At 38.2% G+C, this 19709-nt stretch overlaps 1 protein-coding gene across 2 annotated transcripts in view; it reads left to right on the plus strand.

Moving 5' to 3' along the window:
• Positions 1-19709, plus strand: part of USP32 (ubiquitin specific peptidase 32) — a 213328-nt gene that overhangs the window by 185755 nt on the left and 7864 nt on the right. For both annotated transcript variants that reach the window (XM_032429128.1, XM_032429129.1), the window contains exons 23-29: positions 558-732; positions 1414-1565; positions 3080-3191; positions 4231-4442; positions 11061-11245; positions 14955-15041; positions 16170-16290. In XM_032429128.1, coding sequence (XP_032285019.1) covers positions 558-732; positions 1414-1565; positions 3080-3191; positions 4231-4442; positions 11061-11245; positions 14955-15041; positions 16170-16290 — 1044 coding nt within the window. The remainder of the gene's footprint in view (positions 1-557; positions 733-1413; positions 1566-3079; positions 3192-4230; positions 4443-11060; positions 11246-14954; positions 15042-16169; positions 16291-19709) is intronic.

Here is a 19709-nt window from a genome sequence, read left to right on the forward strand (position 1 = left end):
GATTTTCCGTCTGTATTTAATATCATATAGGTTGAACAGAAAGAATCACATTCCATTCAAGAACTGGTTTTCTGGGGCGCCTGGGTGGCTCAGTCGTTAAGCGTCTGCCTTCAGCTCAGGTCATGATCCCAGGGTCCTGGGATTGAGCCCCGCATCGGGCTCCCTGCTCGGCAGGAAGCCTGCTTCTCCCTCTGCCACTCCCCCAGCTTGTGTTGCTTCTCTCACTGTCTCTCTCTCTCTCTGTCAAATAAATAAAATCTTTAAAAAAAAAAAAAAAACTGGTTTTCTATACTATCTCAGTAGGTGGTACATTTTAAATTACATATCTGCATTGTAAATTTACAGGCAGAAAGCTTCCATGTTTTAAATGAAGATTAAGGATTATGTTCTTTTTTTAATTGGGGTATAGTTTACATACAATATTATATTAGTTTCAGAGGATTATATTCTTGACATTTAAACCTAATAGACTTAGCCAATTTATTTGAATTTGTGTAGAAATAATTATCTTTTGAATTTTGGGGGAAAAAAAGTTTTCTAATCTTTTTCCTTGCTAGGCCTGGGACAACCATCTGAGAAGGAATAGATCAATTGTTGTGGATTTGTTCCACGGGCAGCTGAGATCCCAAGTCAGATGCAAGACATGTGGGCATATAAGTGTCCGATTTGACCCTTTCAATTTTTTGTCTTTACCACTACCAATGGACAGTTATATGCACTTAGAAATAACAGGTAGGTCACAAAGTTCCGAAAAATTACTTCAATGTCTTTTACCTTATTCAGGTAACCCGAATTTGTAAGTATAGTCGTTTCTTTATAATGCATTCTCATAAAAATTGGCCAGCATGTTATAATCTAGCAATCTAATTTTAGGCATAATTTGAAGTTTGAAAGACCTGGAATATAGGTCCAAGCCTTGTACCCATTGATTCCTCTATTGTTTCAAACATACCAGAAACTCTTTAAAATCTTGCAAAGCTATTCACACTTCTATAGCAGATGAACATCAAAAAATAATGATTTCATTCAATATCATCCCCGAGTACTATCTATTGTAGTTTACAAATAAAATAAAAATTCTAGACTGAGGGGCATCTGGGTGGCTTAGTCGGTTAAGTATCCGCCTTCAGCTCAGGTCATGATCCCAGGGTCCTGGGATCGAGTCCCACATTGGGCTCCCTGCTCAGCGGGGAATCTGCTTCTCTCTCTCCCTCTGCTGTTCCCCCTGCTCGTGTTCTATCCTTCTCTCTCAAATAAATAATAAATAAAATCTTTAAAAAAAAAATTCTAGACTGAAATGTTTGCTATTTCCAAGTCACACACACACACACACACACACACACACACACACACACAGGAAAGCTTTCAATGAAACCTGCATTTTACTGATAAAAGATGTTTTTTCTTTACTAGTTATTAAGCTGGATGGTACTACCCCTGTACGATATGGACTACGACTGAATATGGATGAAAAGTACACGGGATTAAAAAAACAGCTGAGCGATCTCTGTGGGCTTAAATCAGAACAAATCCTTCTTGCAGAAGTACATGGTTCCAACATAAAGGTAATATTAACTATTCTTTCTAAGAAACCCTTGATTCCATCCTTCAAAGATCACCGTTTTCTCAGGGCACCTGGATGGCTCAGTCGATTGAGCGGCTGACTCTTGATTTCGGCTCAGGTCATGATCTCGGGGTCCTGGGATCAAGCCCTGCATTCACCTCCGTGCTCAGCGGGGAGTCTGCTTCTCCCTCTATTCTTCCCCCCGCTCTCTCTCTCAGATAAATAAAATAAATCTTTTAAATAAAAAAAAATCACAGTTTTATCAATTAATGACTGAAGGAGATATTAATAACAACAAAGACTGAACAAAAAAATTTCTCAAGTTTCCCATCCCAGAAACTTTAAAAAGGGTTATCTGCCAGCATAAAGAAGTAATAATGATAGTGGCATTTTTAAAGAAGGGAAATATATAAGTCCAGTGCTATCTATATGGAGTGATCTAGCTATGTCACTACAGTATAGAATTCCCCCATTGACTACTGCTGCTACACTTTACAGCTCTTCTATATTACCACGCTCACTAGAAGTCTTCCTAGGTTAAAATTTTATACATATTTATAAATGTGTGCTTTTACTGTTTCTTTATGAATATATACACCTGGCCTTTCAATACTCTTAAGAAGTTAGAGAGCAAAGACAAATTGACGTAAGTCACTTCTTCCTGCATACCAGCTACAAAAATAAGCAATTTAACAAATATATTGCCTAAAACTAATATTACACCATATGTTAACTAACTAGAATTTAAATAAAAACTTGAAACAAAAAAATAAATTTAGGTGGGGAGGGATGGGGTAACTGGGTATTGGGCATTAAGGTGGGCAAGTGATGTAATGAGCACTGGATGAATAACTGAACTGTACATCTGAAACTAATGATACACTAATTGAATTTATTTTATTTTTTTTATTAAAGATCTTATTTATTTGACAGAGACAGCGAGAGAGGGAACACAAGCAGGGGGAGTGAGAGAGGGAGAAGCAGGCTTCCCGCTGAGCAGGGAGCCCGATGCGGGGCTCAATCCCAGGACCCTGGGAACATGACCTGAGCCGAAGGCAGATGCTTAACGACTGAGCCACCCAGGTGCCCCCACTAATTGAATTTAAATAAAATAAGTTTAAAAAAATTTTTAATAAAATAATAAATATGTTACCTACCCTGAATTGAGCTCATACCATTGGTATGAAACTCACCTAATTGATGTTTTTCTCATGTGTAAAGCAAAGGTAAGAACTCTCTGAGGTTGGGGTTTAGATGCTTGAAATGAGGGACAAAACTTAAGGAGCCAGTTATACACAATATACTTCTTTCCTATGGAAAGGGATAACGGTTTTGTAAGGTTAGTTTTCAGTCAGTTTATCAAGCTTCATCTTTTAGTTGTTTGAGAAAAATTAGTCATCTTGTTTGTTTTATTGGTGAAAGCATCTAAGACATTAACTTGTATGTATCAGAAAGATGATTTTCCATTTTATCTGAAGCATTTCCCCCCTTCTCATCTTACCTCTTTTTCTGTAGAATTTCCCTCAGGACAACCAAAAAGTACGACTCTCAGTAAGTGGATTTTTGTGTGCATTTGAAATCCCCATTCCTGGATCTCCAATTTCAGCTTCTAGTCCAATACAGACAGGTAAGGTAGAACTAGAGCTCCTTCTTGTGATTTTAGCTTTAAATACTGGGTTTATATTTGTTTGGGCTAAGGATATTTGGGCAAAAGAGTTTTGGAGCCTGATGGAAACCTTGGTGATCATTTGGCTCAAATTCCTCATTTTTTAGACAAGGAGCCTAAAATTCAGGCAATGTAAGTGACAAGTAGATGCTTAACTAAATCTGCCCCTGGAATTCAGATCTCTTAATTCTTTTTATCTGACACTAACCTGGCAACAGATGGCATAAGAGATATATACTATCAGAAAACAAAATAATAAACACAACTAAAAAATAATCTCTTTTGGGTTGGGGTGGGAAATAAAAACAAAAGAAGAATTACTGTTTATCAATATTGCATGTGATTTGATATGGTTATCTGAGTCTTTTTGACCAAATAGTATTGTTTGCCTATCATATAACCTTTGCATCCAATAGAATATCCACTAGTTACATGGAGTGTTGAGCACTGTTGAGACTGAAAAAATTGCGTTTTTAATTTAAATTTAAAAAGTATCTTTCATAATCATTTGTAACAAATATATTAACTTTGGTTGGGGGGTTGTTGCTAATGGGGAAGGCTTTGCAGTTGTGGAGACCTAAGGTATATGGGAAGTCTGTGTAAAGTTAAAAAAAAAAGGCAACATCTAGCTAGAGACTACTGTATTCAACTAAACATTTTTAAGAGAATGGAGACATGAATTTGTAGAGAGGAAAAAGAAAACTGCGTGCAACAATATGGTGCTGATAAAGGTTCTTACAAAAATTTTACTTATACTTTTCAGAAAACTTTCCAGCAATTACTCTGCTTTGTCATTTAGTCTAAGTGTGAGTTATAGAAGTAAAATCTGAAATTAAAATCTTCTAATCAATCTAGAATTATTATTTGAACTGTGATTTCTCCCTGCCCTTTGCTAAAAGAGACTGTACTACAGTGGTCTGAGTCCCCACATTATTTGAGAAAAGAGCAAAGATGAAGGCACCACAAGCTTATGATGCTATACTTATCTTTGAATTTGTAGATTTCTCCTCTTCCCCATCTACAAATGGAATGTTCACTCTATCCACCAATGGGGACTTGCCCCGACCAATATTCATACCCAATGGAATGCCAAACACTGTTGTGCCATGTGGAACTGAGAAAAACTTCACAAATGGAATGGTGAATGGTCATATGCCATCTCTTCCTGACAATTCCTTTACAGGCTACATCATTGCAGTCCACCGAAAAATGGTTAGTTTAACGTTAAGCAAGTTACTGCCGGTCTTACCAGTGTCATTTGTGAAACATAGCCACTTTCTGTCTTTGAAGCATCTTCATTTTGTTCACTTTCAATATATTATGTATGACAGTGTAAGTGATCAGAGCCGGGATTTGGTATCACACATGCTGGCCTATGTATGAAATGACATTCCTCACTCATATTAAACAGCAACAGGATAGCTGGTACATCTGAATACTACTTTCTTTTATTTTTTATTTTTTTAAAGATTTTATTTATTTATTTGACAGAGCTAGAGAGCACAAGCAGGGGGAACAGTAGAGGGAGAGGGAGAAGCAGGCTCCTCACCAAGCAGGGAGCCTGATGCAGGGCTCGATCCCAGGACCCTGGGATCATGACCTGAGCTGAAGGCAGACGTTTAACCATCTGAGCCACCCAGGCACCCAGAATACTACTTTCTTTTAAAAGTTTGTGTCTCCTGTGTTCATGTAGACATGTACATCTTCTCTGCCATTAAGTGTGGATACCTTTGGAGATTGGTTTGGTTGGTTGGAGAGAAACAAGAATGTTCTTGGGTAAAACAAGTTGTCTCATAGGACTGCTATAAAAAAGTAGCACAAATTTGGTGGATTAAAACAACAGAAATTTATTCTTTCATACATATTTCTAAAGGCTGGAAGTCTAAAATCAAGACATCTGAAATCAACAGGGCCGTGCTCCCTCCAAAGGCTTTAGACGAGAATCCTTCCTTGCCTCTTCCAGCTTCCATAGGCAGTTCTTAGCTGGTAACTCCAGTCTCTGCCTCCTTCTTTGCATGGTCTTCTTCTCCCTTCACTTTTTACTAATAATGTACTGATAAGAGCACTTGTCATTAGATGTAGGGGCCATCCAGATAATCCAGGATATCTCAACCTCAAGATCCTCTACTTAATTACATCTGCAAAAACGATTTTGCCAAATAAAGTCACATTCACAAGTTCTGGGGGTTAGGATGTGGACATATCTTTCGGGGAGCCACCATTCAATCCACTACAGATATCGTTTGTCATAGTAGGAAAAAAATTAAGTACCTAGAAATAAACTACAGCAGATATATAAGGCATCTATATGGAAAACAATAAAATATTGACAAAAATTAAAGAAGACTCAAATATTTGAAGGATTAGACCATGTTCATGGATTAGAAGACCCAATATTTCAAAGATATCCGTTCTCCACAAATTGATCTACAGATTCAATGCACAATCCCAATGAAAATGCTTACTCTGTGTGTGTGGATGATTGTGTATGTATAACTTGATAAGCTGATTCTAAAATGGAAGTACAGGGGTGCCTGGTTGGCTCAGTCGGTAGAGCACGCAACTCTTGCTCTTGGGGTCTTGAGTTTAAGCCCCATGTTGGGCGTAGAGCTTACTTAAAAAGTAAAAAAAAAAAAAGTGGAAGTACAAAGCACCAAAATAACCAAGACACTGTTGAAGAAGAACAAAACACGAGGAATTGAGCTACCAGATATTAGAATTTTATAACACTACAGTACTTAAAACATTGTGATGTTGGTGTGAAAAAAGACAAGTAGACCAGTGGATTAGAATAGAGGGCCCAGAAACAGGTTCACAAGTGCATGAACACTTGAATTATGACAAAGATGGCATTGCAGATCAGTGAGAGAAAGACCATTTTCTCAGTAAATGGTGCTGAGATAATTGGATAGCCATATGAAACTTGGCATCTCCATCTCTCATCACACAGTGTTCAATTCCAGGTGGACTATAGAATAAATGTGAAAGCAAAACAATAAAACAACCCCCAGAAAATGATAAAGGTGAATAACATTCATGACCTTGACGTAGGGAAAGACTGCTTAAATAGGACACAAAAAGCACTAACCATAAAGGAAAAGATTAATAAATTGGATATCATTAAAATTAAGAACTTTAGTTCCATCAAAAGACACCATTAAGGGGCACCTGGGTGGCTCAGTCGGTTAAGCGGCTGCCTTTGGCTCAGGTCATGATTCCAGGGTCCTGGGATCGAGCCTCATGTTGGGCTCCCTGCTCAGCGGGGAGTCTGCTTCTCCCTCTGCCTCTGCCTCTCCCCCTGCTTGTGCTCACTCTCTGTAAAATAAAGAAATAAAAAAATCTTAAAAAAAAAAAAAGACACCATTAAGAGAGTAGAAAGGCAAGCCTTGGAATAGAAGATGTTTGCAACATCTATAACTGCCAAAGGGTTCAATCCAGAAAATACAGAGGACTCATGTAAATCATTAAGAAAAAAACATAAAAAATGGTTGATACTTAAACAGGCACTTCACAGAAAAGATAACCAAATAGCCAGTAACCATATGAAAAAGTGATCAGCCACACTACTAACCAGGGAAATGCAAATTAAAGTCACATTGCCATATCACTGCACACCCACCAGAAGAGCTAAGATTAAACAGATTGACAGTGTTGATAAGGATATTTGAGCAACAGGGATTCTCATACACTGTTAATAAGAGCATAAATTAATATAGCTCTTTTAGAAAATAGTTACCTAGTTAAAGATAATTATCCTTTTTAAGCACCTAAAAAGAGACATATGTGTACCAGGAGTGTAGAAGAATATTCCTTCAGATAACAGCATTATCTATAACCCAAAGCTGAAAACCAAAAAATGAAAACATTAAATGCCCATTAGTTGGGGCATCTAGGTGTCTCAGTTGGATAAGCGTTGGACTCTTGATTTCAGGTCAGGTCATGATCTCAGGGTCATGAGATTGAGCCCCGCATCAGGCTCCGTGCTCAGCGGAGAGTCTGCTTGAGATTCCCTCCCTCTTCTTCTGCCCCTCACCCCACTCGCCCTTGCTCGCTCTTGCTCTCTCTCTAAAATAAATCTTTAAAAAAATAAATGTCCATTAATAGTAGAAGGGACAACAAGTTGAGACATATTCATAGAATATTATACAGCAATGAAAATGAATGGACTTAGAGTTATATTCAACATAAATGAATCTCATAAACATAATATTGTGGGAAAGAAGCCAGACACAAAAGAAAAATAAATTTTATTATTTTTTTTAAATAAAAACTTTAGAAACAGGGAAAATGAAATTGTTTTTTATGCATAGGCTACAAAATTATACAAAGAAAGGAAATGACTACCATAAAATTCAGAAAACCTGTTAACTTTCTTTTTAATTTTTATTTATTTATTTATTTATTTATTTATTTATTTAAAGTGCATGAGCAGGGCAGGGGGGGATAGAGGGAGAAGGAGAAAGAATCCCAAGCAGGCTCCACACCCAGCACGGAGCCCAGCATGGGGCTCGATCTCTCGACCCTGAGACCATTACCTGAGCCAAAATCAAGAGTCAGACACTTAACCAACTGAGCCACGGAGGTGCCCCAAAACTGTTAACTTTAGAAGGAGGGAAGAATTTGTGATTGGGAGGAAGCATAGGGAGGCTTTTGGAGTGCCGGCTGTATTCTGTCTTGACCTGAGTGGTAATAATACAGCCCTTTGTTTTCTGATAATTCTTTAAAATGTACTTTTCTCCCCATTTGAATTAATAACTCTTGACTTAAAGTGAGTTTCTGACCATATGGATAACATTCTGTGGACCATGTTCTAGACAGGATTGTATGAGTAGACAGAGAATTAAGGGATCCATTTGTGACTTGGAATTGTCTTTAAGCACGGCTCCAACTGGCCCCATCAGCTAAAATAATTGATCCATGCATTTCCCTGTCTTTTTTTACCAAGTGTTATCACATCATAAATTAAGAACTCGGATGTACTTTTTTTTATTCTTGGAAAACAGCTCTCCTCAGTTATCATGTATATGTTATATAATTGCATGGTAAGTGCTAAAGCATTATGTACAGGTTTTCATAATTATTGGACCATAAAGCCACATTGTCAGCTCTTAATTTTCACCTTTTGACTAGTTCCCTGTTTCCAGTTTCCTTCATGATCTAGGCAGCTGCTTTGAGAATGCCTAAATTTGATTTTACCATCTGTCTGTCTCAAGTCAGGTTCCTTTTCCCATCATTTCTGTGAAAGGCAACATTATTCTTCCATGCTAAAGCTAAAGGCTGGGAATGTTCTTAGATTTTTCCCTTTTCTTCTAAAACCCTGTATTCAATATATCACTATGCCCTTTAATTTCTTCTTTCAAAGTACTTGAAGTACTTGAATTTACCATTTCTTCATTTTCCCTGCCACCTTCTTGGTATCATGGTTGAGTTACTTTGAAAGTAGTTTTTTTTTCTTCCTATTTCCTTCTACAAGGTAGAAAAAGAATAGGACTAAGGCAAGGCAACGTAAGCAGTATTCAGAAAATAAAGAGAGAAATAGAAAAACGGTATTGACATGACAACTAAAGGGCAAGTCAATTTAAAAGAAAAAAGAAGTGGTTTACATGGGCTAGAGAAGTCAGAGTGAAAACCACAGTTTCACAGTGTAACCTAGTAAAGAAATGGAGCAGGTTCTTTGCACAGTCAGGTCAAGTGAGTTTTTTCAGCTGAGAGGAAAAGTTGTTAGGAGAGAGCAAAGGGAGAATTTCTGGTTTAGGAAAGTGGGAGTATTATCCCTATGGAACTGAGCAGACTGTCCCCACCGTACTGGGAGAAGTTACCTTCAAGAGGATGAAAATTTTGTGTGGGTTTAGAAAAGAGATACACTGAGGAGAGTAGAGGAAAGAGATCATTGCTTAGATGATCTCACTTAGTCTCATTTATTTAGTAAAATAAGTCATCTGCTTAGAGTTGGAGTGGAAGAATAGTAGAAGATTAAGTAGAGAAAAACTAATCTACGTTTTTAGATTTTTTTTTTACGTTTTTAGATTTTTAAAAAACAGTTCTGAATTTAAAATAGTTGTTCTGAATTCTATACACATTTCTGTGAGTCTTTTTTTTTTTAAGATTTTATTTGGGAGAGAGAGAGCTCACAAGCAGGGGGGAGGGGCAGAGGGAGAGGGAGAAGCAGGATCCCTGCTGAGCAGGGAGCCCTATGTAGGGTTCTATCCCAGGACCCTGGGATCATGACCTGAGCCAAAGGCAGATGCTCAACCCACTGAGCCATCCAGGTGCCCCAATTTCTGTAAGTCTTGTAAGAACATCAACACATGAAATGGGGTCTTAGAGTCATGTATTTAACTAAGCTTAAATAAATAACGGCAAGGGGTGCCTGGCTGGCTCAGTTAGTGGAGCGTGCGACTCTTGATCTCGGGGTTGGAAGTTTGAGCCCCACATTGGATGTAGAGATTACTTAAAAATAAAATCTTTTAGGGGCACCTGGGTTGCTTAGTTGATTAAGTGGCTGCCTTTGGCTCAGGTCATGATCCCAGAGTCCTGAGATTGAGTCCTGCATCGGGCTCCCTGCTCAGCGGGGAGCTTTCTTCTCCCTCTCCTCTGCCTGCCACTCGGCATGCTTGTGCGCTCTCTCTCTCTCTCTGTCAAATAAATAAATAAAATCTTTTAAAAAATAAAATCTTTAAAAAAATAAAATAAAATCTTTTTAAAAATTTTAATTAAAAAATGAATAATGGCAAGATAAAAAAATGCTTGAGAATCTGAAGTAAGTCTTTTCACCTAGAAACTAGATAACCCTTAGTGAGTTTTTAAGTCGTTGATTTAGCTTCTCTAACTACTACACAGAGACCAAACTTAAAGAATTAAATGTCCCAAGTGCTTGGCAGCTTTTTTGAGTAATCCTGAACTCCAACCAACCTTTCTATTACATTAAACTTTTGTTTTATTTATTTATTTTTTTAAGATTTTATTTATTTGACACAGAGAGAGAGCATAAGCGGGAGGAGTGGCAGGCAGAGGCAGAGGGGAGAAGCAGGCTCCCCGCAAAGCAGGGGGAGCCCGATGTAGGACTTGATCCCAGGACCCCGGGATCATGACCTGAGCCGAAGGCAGTCGCTTAACCAAGTGAGCCACCCAGGCACCCCTAAACTTTTGTTTTATTAAGCAGCCATTTCCAAGCTACTTCTGTGCAGTATCTCTATATTAAGGAATATCATAAAAATCTCCTTAACATACTAAAATCAAATATTTTTAAAGTGTACCTTACTTTTATTCTATCATGTAATTAAAAAACAAAAAAAGACTAACGTCACTCAGCTACTTTTAGGAAGATGCATAAGTGTTTACAGCATTAAATGACTGGGTTTTGTACCTTTCCAAAAGTTCGAGAATTATGCTCTAACAGCAGCTATCAACGCCTTATTAGAAAATCGCATTTTGAGGGAGTTTTGGTTTACTGGCATACTTTCCAGAGAAAGGATTTTAATTGCTTTTAAAAGCCTTGAGCTATGAAACTATTACTAGTTTTTACATATGATTCACTGTGTGTGAGAAATATTTATCAGAGAAAACTAGTTTGAAAATATTAAATGCTGAAAACCTGTGTTTGATAGACAGCAGCTCTGAAGCTGGCAATACCTCAACCTTTCAGTGACTCCACTCTAAATAATCATTCTCTTCATATGAGTGGAAGATGGTTCTATCAATAAATGGAGGTGTGGTAGTGACTAATTTGAAAATGTTAACAATGTCTGTTATTGGCCGTCTTAGAAGAATGAAAGGGAGGAATCAAAGGCCTGTCTTCTCAGTCCTCTTGTCTCTTGTTTGTACATACAGATGAGGACAGAACTGTATTTCCTTTCATCTCAGAAGAATCGCCCCAGCCTCTTTGGAATGCCACTGATTGTTCCATGTACTGTGCATACCCGGAAGAAGGACTTGTATGATGCGGTTTGGATTCAAGTGTCTCGATTAGCCAGCCCACTCCCACCTCAGGAAGCCAGTAACCATGCTCAGGATTGGTGAGTTTAGGGGATCAGCCTAGACCTGTGGTTTCCAAACTCAAGAAGAAGAAGAATTTCTATGAATTCTGTGTGATACATAGGATACATTCCATGTTAGGTTAATCACTTGTTTAAGAACCATCCAGGGGCGCCTGGGTGGCTCAGTCATTAAGCGTCTGCCTTCAGCTAGGGTCATGATCCCAGAGTCCTGGGATCGAGCCCCGCATCGGGCTCCCTGCTCCGCGGGAAGCCTGCTTCTCCCTCTCCCACTCCCCCTGCTTGTGTTCCCTCTCTCGCTGTGTCTCTCTCTGTCAAATAAATAAAATCTTTAGAAAAAAAAAAAAGAACCATCCAGAGAGCATATAATTCAACCATTTGGTTTCATCTTTTGAGTAGGAGAGACTGACTATACAGCTTCCTTTTATCACCTAGACATTCTAGTGTCTAATAAGCCTTTCATTCTCTAATCTCTTACCTAAAATCCCTCCTGCTAATGCTCTAAATCCTTCAGGTAATATCCTTGACTTTTGTTATTGCAAAACCACAGAGTATGAATTCACCAGGAAATTTGTATCCTCTCAACCCTCTGAAATTCAGGATGGGAACAATAGTGTGCATTTCTATACATGAACTCTAAAAAATTCCCATGCCATAACAAATGATTCAGTTGGATTATTTCCATACCATGTCAGTTTAACACAGAATAATTTCGTAAGTCTAGGTAAAGAAAATAAATGTCTTCTGTTTTCTTTCCATTCCTCCTACCAGTGTTCTGTTGGATTAGTAAATGTGTTTATTTCTAATAATTGTTAGGATCATGATGCCTTATTTATATCTGAACTGAACTGGAGTTTATTATCTTGTTGTCATGGTGCAAGTGAGAGTTCAGCTTCTGTGTTAACTGAATAGAAGTTCTCTTTGCTGGTAGGTTATGTTATGGGTTTTTTTGATGCCAATGATAAGGCTTGAGGATAAATCTTAAAGGAAAACTGCAAGTAATAGATAAGCAATTTAGTTGAGGAATGTTGTGTTTAGTAAAAATGACAATAAGGCAGGATTAAATTTGAAGGAAAGTCGGACTGAATTGAAGGACTTCCAAATGAGGACTTTTCCCAGGGCTTGCTAATGAATTGGATATGGAGTATGAGGGAAAGAGGAATCCAGGCTTGGTTTTCAGCCTGAGCAATTATTTATGAATGGTGTTAACATTTAATGAAATGAGGAAAACTGAGGAAGGAGTAGGTTTGGGCAAGAGATGACAGGAATCAAGTTAAATTCAAGATGTAGGTTATATTTTCAAGTGGGAAATAGACTGAAGTGTCCTTTGCTGGAGATAGAAACATAGGTGTCATCAGCAAATAGTTGGCATTTAAAGCTCTGAGACTAGATGATATCATTTAGAGAGTAAGCGTTAGATAGAGAAGATACCCACAATCTAATGCCTGATCCATTCCAACGTTTAGAGGTTGAAAAATGACAACAAGAGAGATTGAGAAGGAGCAGCCAGTGGGAACTGACCACTGGACTTGATAAAATGGCAGTCTTTGTGACTTTTGCAAAAGCTGTTTTAGTGGAGTGGTGTAGATGAAGCCATGGAGGTTAGAATAGGTAAAAGAGAAAGTGCTTCTACAGGCAATAAAAAAAATAATAAAAGTTGATCTTTTAGGAATAACACACTGAAATATTTATGAATGAAAATGGTAAAATGCCTCCAATTTCCTTCAAAATAATTAGTGGGTCACAATAGCCAAGAGGCTAATAACCCAAATGTTCATCAACAGACAAATGGATAAACAATATGTAGTATATCCATACAATGGAGGATTCATTAACCATAAAAAGGAATGAAGTTCCAATACCCACTATAACATAGGTGAACCTCAAAAACATTATACTAAGTGAAATAGCCAGACACAAAAGGACAAATACTGTGTGATTTCACTTTTATAAGATATCTCAATTAGGCAATTCATAGACAGAAAGTAGATTAGGGGTTACCAGGGTTTGGGAGGAGAGGTGTTGGGGAATTATTATTGCTTGATGGGTACAGAGTTTCTGTTTGGGAAGATGAAAAATTTCTGGAGATGGATGGTGGTGATGGTTGCACAGCATTGTGAATGTACTTAATGCCACTGAATTGTATACTTAAAAATGGTTAAATGGTAAATTTTATGTATATTTTACCATAGTTTTTTTTTTTTTAATGGAATAAAAGAACCCAGGGGAGCTAGGTATAAGGGTATAGATGAAATAGACGTGGCCAAGGATTGATGATTGTTATAGCTGGGTGACAAATACATGGGGGTTCATTGTACAGTTCTCTATTTTTGTGAGTGTTAATGTCGATAAATTTGAATGTTTACATTAGATGGACAAATTCCTGGAATTGAGGATCTATATAAAAGATTATTTTGAGGGACAGTGGACAAGGAGGAAAGTGAGGATTTGAGGGCAGTGACTAGAAATTTCTCTTTGGTCTTGGGGGCCTGGGTAGCTCAGTTGGTTAAGTGTGTCTGCCTTCGGCTCAGGTCATGATTCCAGGGTCCTGGGATCGAGCCCCCGCATCAGGCTGTCTGCTCAGCAGGGAGTCTGCTTCTCCCTCTTCCTCTGCCTCTGCTCTCTCTTGCTCTTGCTTTCATGCATGCTCTCTCTCTCTAATAAATCTATTTTTTAAGAAGTAAATAAATTTCTCTTTGGTCAAATAATTGTTAAAGTAGTGATACTTGAATAAGTGATTTAAAAGGATAGGAGATGGTTGTTGCAAAGTAGGATATTTGGAACTGAGATTTTTGGAGGTGGTAAAGTCCTTATCATGGTTTCATTACCTTCAGCAACCATGTAATAGCCACTGCCAATTGCCAGATGTGCTGTCCTGCATTGCTTCTTATTGGGGCAAGGATGAATAAATATTTTTTTAAGTTGGAGAATTCAAGACTGTTTTGCAGTTAAAAGACATGACTCTAAAAATGTTATGTACCGGGGCGCCTGGGTGGCTCAGTCATTAAGCATCTGCCTTCGGCTCAGGTCATGATCCCAGGGTTCTGGGATCAAGCCCCACATCGGGCTGCCTGCTCTGCGAGAAGCCTGCTTCTCCCTCTCCTACTCCCCCTGCTTGTGTTCCCTCTCTCGCTGTCTCTCTCTCTATGTCAAATGGATAAATAAATCTTTAAAAAAAATAAAAATGTTATGTACCTTATAGCTTTGAGTAGTTAAAGCAGGGAAAGGGGGTAACTGTCATGTACCACATCAGGATTCTGATTAAAGAAAACTTCTAAATATATAGTTAGTCGACTCTTCTAAAAAACCATTATGACCTTTCAGCCTTCTGTGCTGTGTCAATGTTCTTGTCATAGAAAGGTCTAATTACTTATTTAATGTGAATTAAATCTTATGATAGAATTAGGACTGAAGGATAATTGGTATTTGATTTCATGATTTGCTTATCTTATAAAATTTGCGTGGACCACATGGACTCTCTTAGAGACATCTGGCAGTCTAGTCTGTCTACCCTTCTGTATGCAAGGATACAACATGGGAGCCCTGAGTGTGTTTGGTACAGGGCTGCCTGCTGCTTATGGGTTAAGATAACCAGCATCGAACCATCACCATGAGCATACTGCTATGACAGATGTCCCTGCCTTGGGTTACTTCAAGAGAAAATGAAAAGGAGTTGAGACCTCAAATCAGAAATGTTTTTTTATACTCTTTGGTTTATGTTCTGTTTCAGTGATGACAGTATGGGCTATCAATATCCCTTCACTCTACGAGTTGTGCAGAAAGATGGAAACTCCTGTGCTTGGTGCCCATGGTATAGGTAAAGTGATCTTCTGCAAAAGAAAAATTTTAGTAGATTGCAACTTCAGATATTATACCTTTTTCATAAGGTTTCCAGTTTTTAGAAGTAATATTGAATATGGGGCGCCTGGGTGACTCAGTCATTAAGCGTCTGCTTTCAGCTCAGGTCATGATCCCAGAGTCCTGGGCTCGATCCCCTGCTTCTCCCTCTCCCACTCCCCCTGCTTGTGTTCCCTCTCTCGCTGTGTTTCTCTCTGTCAAATAAATAAATAAAATCTTAAAAAAAAAAAAAAAAGTAATATTGAATAATGAGAAGCTTAGAATAAACTTAGGAATTATTGATTCATCTTTTCCTTATTATGAGATCTATAGCTTAGTTTTGCTCTTGAGCCTTAGGTGGTTCTATAAACTGTATGATACTCATCAAATTCATAGTTTATGATCAACATTTATTATTTTATACTTTCTGCTCCTTAAATATAAATCAGTTTAGCAGTTCTGAGTCCAGTAAAACAGTTTACTTACTAGACTTTCCTGGAAGTCTATTTTTTATTTTTAGAAGAATTACGGAGATTGATTGGTCATTACTGTTGCACCTTGGAAAATACCTGAGTACTGAAGTCAGCCTTCAGAGAACTGTAATAGACTTAGCAAACAGAATCTAAATAGGCACTGAAACCATGGCCTTGTCATGGTCCCTCCCCTCCCATAAAATTTTATGTGCATTTATTTAATGTATCACTTTACAAACAAGGAAATTAGGCATTGTTCTATCAGATGAGTTATCCTACCTCAGAGCATTAAATAACTAAATTTAGAATTTTCTTACCCGTGTATTATCTCAAATGTCCAATTTCCATGTCATTTACTTGCCATAAAGTCCACATACTCATGTGGACTAAAAATGGCTGTCAAGTGCTTTGAAAAAACAGAGACTTGAGAAGTGATAGGCATGCTTCCCTGAAATAATAATAATTACTAATATATATTCATGCATTGATCAGTCTTAAGTTAGAGGCCCATGACAGACTGTGAACCCAAGAAAGAAAGTGGAGAAGTAGAAAGGGAGAATATATCTGATAAAGAAAATTTGGATTCTTTCATAATTATTCCATCCTTCAGTAGATCATTCCCCCCCCACCCTTAGATTTTGCAGAGGCTGTAAAATTGATTGTGGGGAAGACCGAGCTTTCATCGGAAATGCCTATATTGCTGTGGATTGGGACCCCACAGCTCTTCACCTCCGCTATCAAACATCACAGGAAAGGGTAAGTACTCAAGGCCACCATAAGATGGTGATTTTTATTTGTAAACATTTTCCCAGTTTAATCGTATTGTGCCATTTCTGTTTTAGATGATCTAAGTCATCAATCAGAAAAATATTCATTGGTATTCTGTATGGCACTTAATATATTGGCATGATTACATGGATGTTTCAGTTTTCCCACTTCTAGAGTTAATTGTATTGGGGCATTATATTTCAAAAATACTAATAATAAGTAAATCTTGAAACTCTGGGTATATTTAAGATGTTATATTGTTTGGCCATCACATACCAAGCAATAAATATCTCTCTGCCTGTTTATTAATTATTATTGGAGCTGCAGCATTTGGTAACCACTGTTACTTAACTCAAAGGTATCCCAGGGCTATAGGTTCTTAATGGGCATAGTGATCAGAAAAACTAGAGAAAAAGGGGCGCCTGGGTGGCTCAGTCGTTCAGCGTCTGCCTTCGGCTCAGGTCATGATCCCAGGGTCCTGGGATCAAGCCCCTCATTGGGCTCCCTGCTCCACGGGAAGCCTGCTTCTCCCTCTCCCATTCCCCCTGCTTGTATTCCCTCTCTCACTGTGTCTCTCTCTGTCAAATAAATAAATAAAATCTTAAAAAAAAAAAAAGGAAAAGAAAAATTAGAGAAAAGATTCAATGTTTCAAGACTGGGCACCTAAGAGTACATCTCAATGGCTATTCTTACACTTAGCATTCCTCTACTGCCAGAGCAGTTTTAAATTTTGAAAATGTTACTTCAAAAAGAATACTAACTCCATACCTAAAAATGTTTGTCAAATATCATTTGAAGGATAGTTTGGCTAGGTAGCTTATGGATAGAGATATGACGAATCTGATGGAGAAGTAAAAGCAACAGAATCAAAGGATTTTTTTTTTTAGTCACCTGAAGAATTGTAGTGGCTTTTGCATTTATGTGGCTCTTGATGGAAATTTCCAGTGTACAATCTGAAGAACTCTAAGAGGACTTCCTGCTTATAGAAAGAAGGGTCTACGTGACCTGTTCAATCTCACCCCATTTTCACTTTCACTGATACTCTTAGGATACCATGGAAACCAACTTGCTGTTGAGATGTCCTGCTTTGCTAGGGACTGGGGCCACATGACTAATTTCTTTCTACATAATTTCTCTTCCTACCTGTTTCTGCATGTGCTTGGGGAGTCACGTAGACAAGGGAGATTCCTTGGTTGAAAATTGACATTTCTATCCATATATTTTATGTTTTTTATCCCAGTGATTCTAGGAATTTATTCTAGGGAAATACTCTCTAATTTGCTGACAAATCTTCATCATAGTATTTTTAGAATAGTAGAAAAATTTGAAACAACTTGTAATTGTCCCACATTAGAGGAATGGTTAAATAAAGCATAGTATAATAGCTGGGTAAAATATTATGCAGTCATTGAAAATAATGATTACCAGGGGTTTTTGGGGGGTTTCTGGGTTTTTTTTAAAGATTTATTTATTTGAGAGAGTGAGTATGGAGGAGAGGGAGAGAGAGAGTCTCAAGCAGACTGCACGCCAAGCTCAGAGCCCTGCGCGGGGCTTGATCTCATGACCCTGAGATCACGACCTGAGCTGAAACCAAGAATTGGATGCTTAACAGACTACACCACCCAGGCGCCCCATTACCAGGTTTTTTTTTTACTGGCATATATGGGAAGATACTTAACGATGTCATGGGTTGTTTTTAAAGCAAGGTATAGAATTGCACATACTGAAAAATCTTTTCAATATAAAAGAATACTATTTAGGAAAAGGAAAAGAACATAGAATGGGGGCAGGCACCTGGGTAGTTCAGTTGGTTAGGTGTCCCACTCTTGTTTTTGGCTCAGATCATGATCTCAGGGTTTTGAGTTCAAGCCCCCATTGAGCTCCACACTGAGCATGGAGCCTACATTAAAAAAAAAAAAAAGAATATAAAAGGTTCCCTGCCTTTTTATATTTTTCTGTGCTTTCAAAATTTCCATGTAAATGTTTTATTTGGTACACAGAAAAAGAGGCAATTGCTCTTAGTATTTTTATTTTTCACCTAACTTCACATTCCTCAATAGATAATTGAACTAGATAGCTTTTTATATCTCCCTCTTTTTCTAATAGTCTTATCATGTGAGAAAGCCATGACTTCATTCTTTATGTTTTGTGTTAAGGATGAGCTTTCAAGCAGAAGAAAGAGGGTGCCAGTGAGTGATTTAAACTATTTGAATAGTGATAAAGGACCTGGGAATGGATCCCAAGACATAAAAAGGGAATCTTTGTCATTTAGGGAAATTTTATAAATAAAAATTATTATCAGTCCACAAAGAGGTTTTTTTTAACCAACCTTCTCCCTGTCTCCAGTAGCCTGTGTGTTCCATGAGAAATACAGTGAATAAAGATTAACATTCTTTAGTAGCTTACGGCAATTTGTGGTTGTCCATAAAGCATCCCTGATAGAGATAATGTTTAACTGGCTATGAGAAAAGAATATTACTGTTTTTCTACTCTGATTCCAGCAACCATGATGCAACATATTTTCTTTTGAAGCATGTCAGTTTTTCCCTTGGATGACCAGCTCTAAAGATGATGAAAGTTAGTATCAGAAAAGAAGTCGGTGACCTAAGGTCAAGCCAGATTTCTCATTCTGAAAAAAAAAAAAAATGACTTTTCTCTAAGTTCCTCTTTTTATAGATCTTTAGAAATGGCTGGTGATGCAATGCTAAAACCGTTAACTGAATGGTCAACCCAGCATTTGACAGCCTGTGACTCAGCTAGCCTCTCGTGTGGGGAAAAAGTCACACATGAAAACCTCTTGTAAACTGAATGTCCTGAGCTGTGCCAGTCTGTAAGCTAGGTGGCTCAGTGTTCCCATCATAAGTTCAGGAAGGAAAACAGAAGGGAAGTTGCCTCAGGCCAAGAGAACAAATTCACCTCTGGATGGGGTGAGTAATAAGTTCAGTAATGGACATGTGTGTGCCCTTTGCCAGAAAGAGAGACACTTATTGTTGGAGTGGGTGTCCAGACCCCACCCTGAGATGAGAAGACCCCTGTGTGAAGTCTCACGGTAGCATTCAAAGTCCTGATGCTCTGCCTCCCCCACTGTGGTTCTCGGTTGCTGTTAAGTGGCAACAAGAATGGGAGAGGGAGGGCGCCTGGGTGGCTTAGTTGGTTAAGCGACTGCCTTCGGCTCAGGTCATGATCCTGGAGTCCCGGGATCGAGCCCCGCATCGGGCTACCTGCTCGGCGGGGAGTCTGCTTCTCCCTCTCCATTCCCCCGTCTTGTGCTCTCTCTCTCACTCTCTCTCTCAAATAAATAAATAAAAATCTTAAAAAAAAAAAAAAAAAGAATGGGAGAGGGAAAAATTCTTCCTTGTCTGTTGCATTCTAGGTACCTCCCCCTCTCCTTCTTGCTGATCCCACAC

This window comes from Phoca vitulina, unplaced genomic scaffold, assembly GCF_004348235.1.
Source record: "Phoca vitulina isolate PV1807 unplaced genomic scaffold, GSC_HSeal_1.0 scaffold40, whole genome shotgun sequence".
In the NCBI taxonomy this organism is placed as follows: Eukaryota; Metazoa; Chordata; class Mammalia; order Carnivora; family Phocidae; genus Phoca; species Phoca vitulina.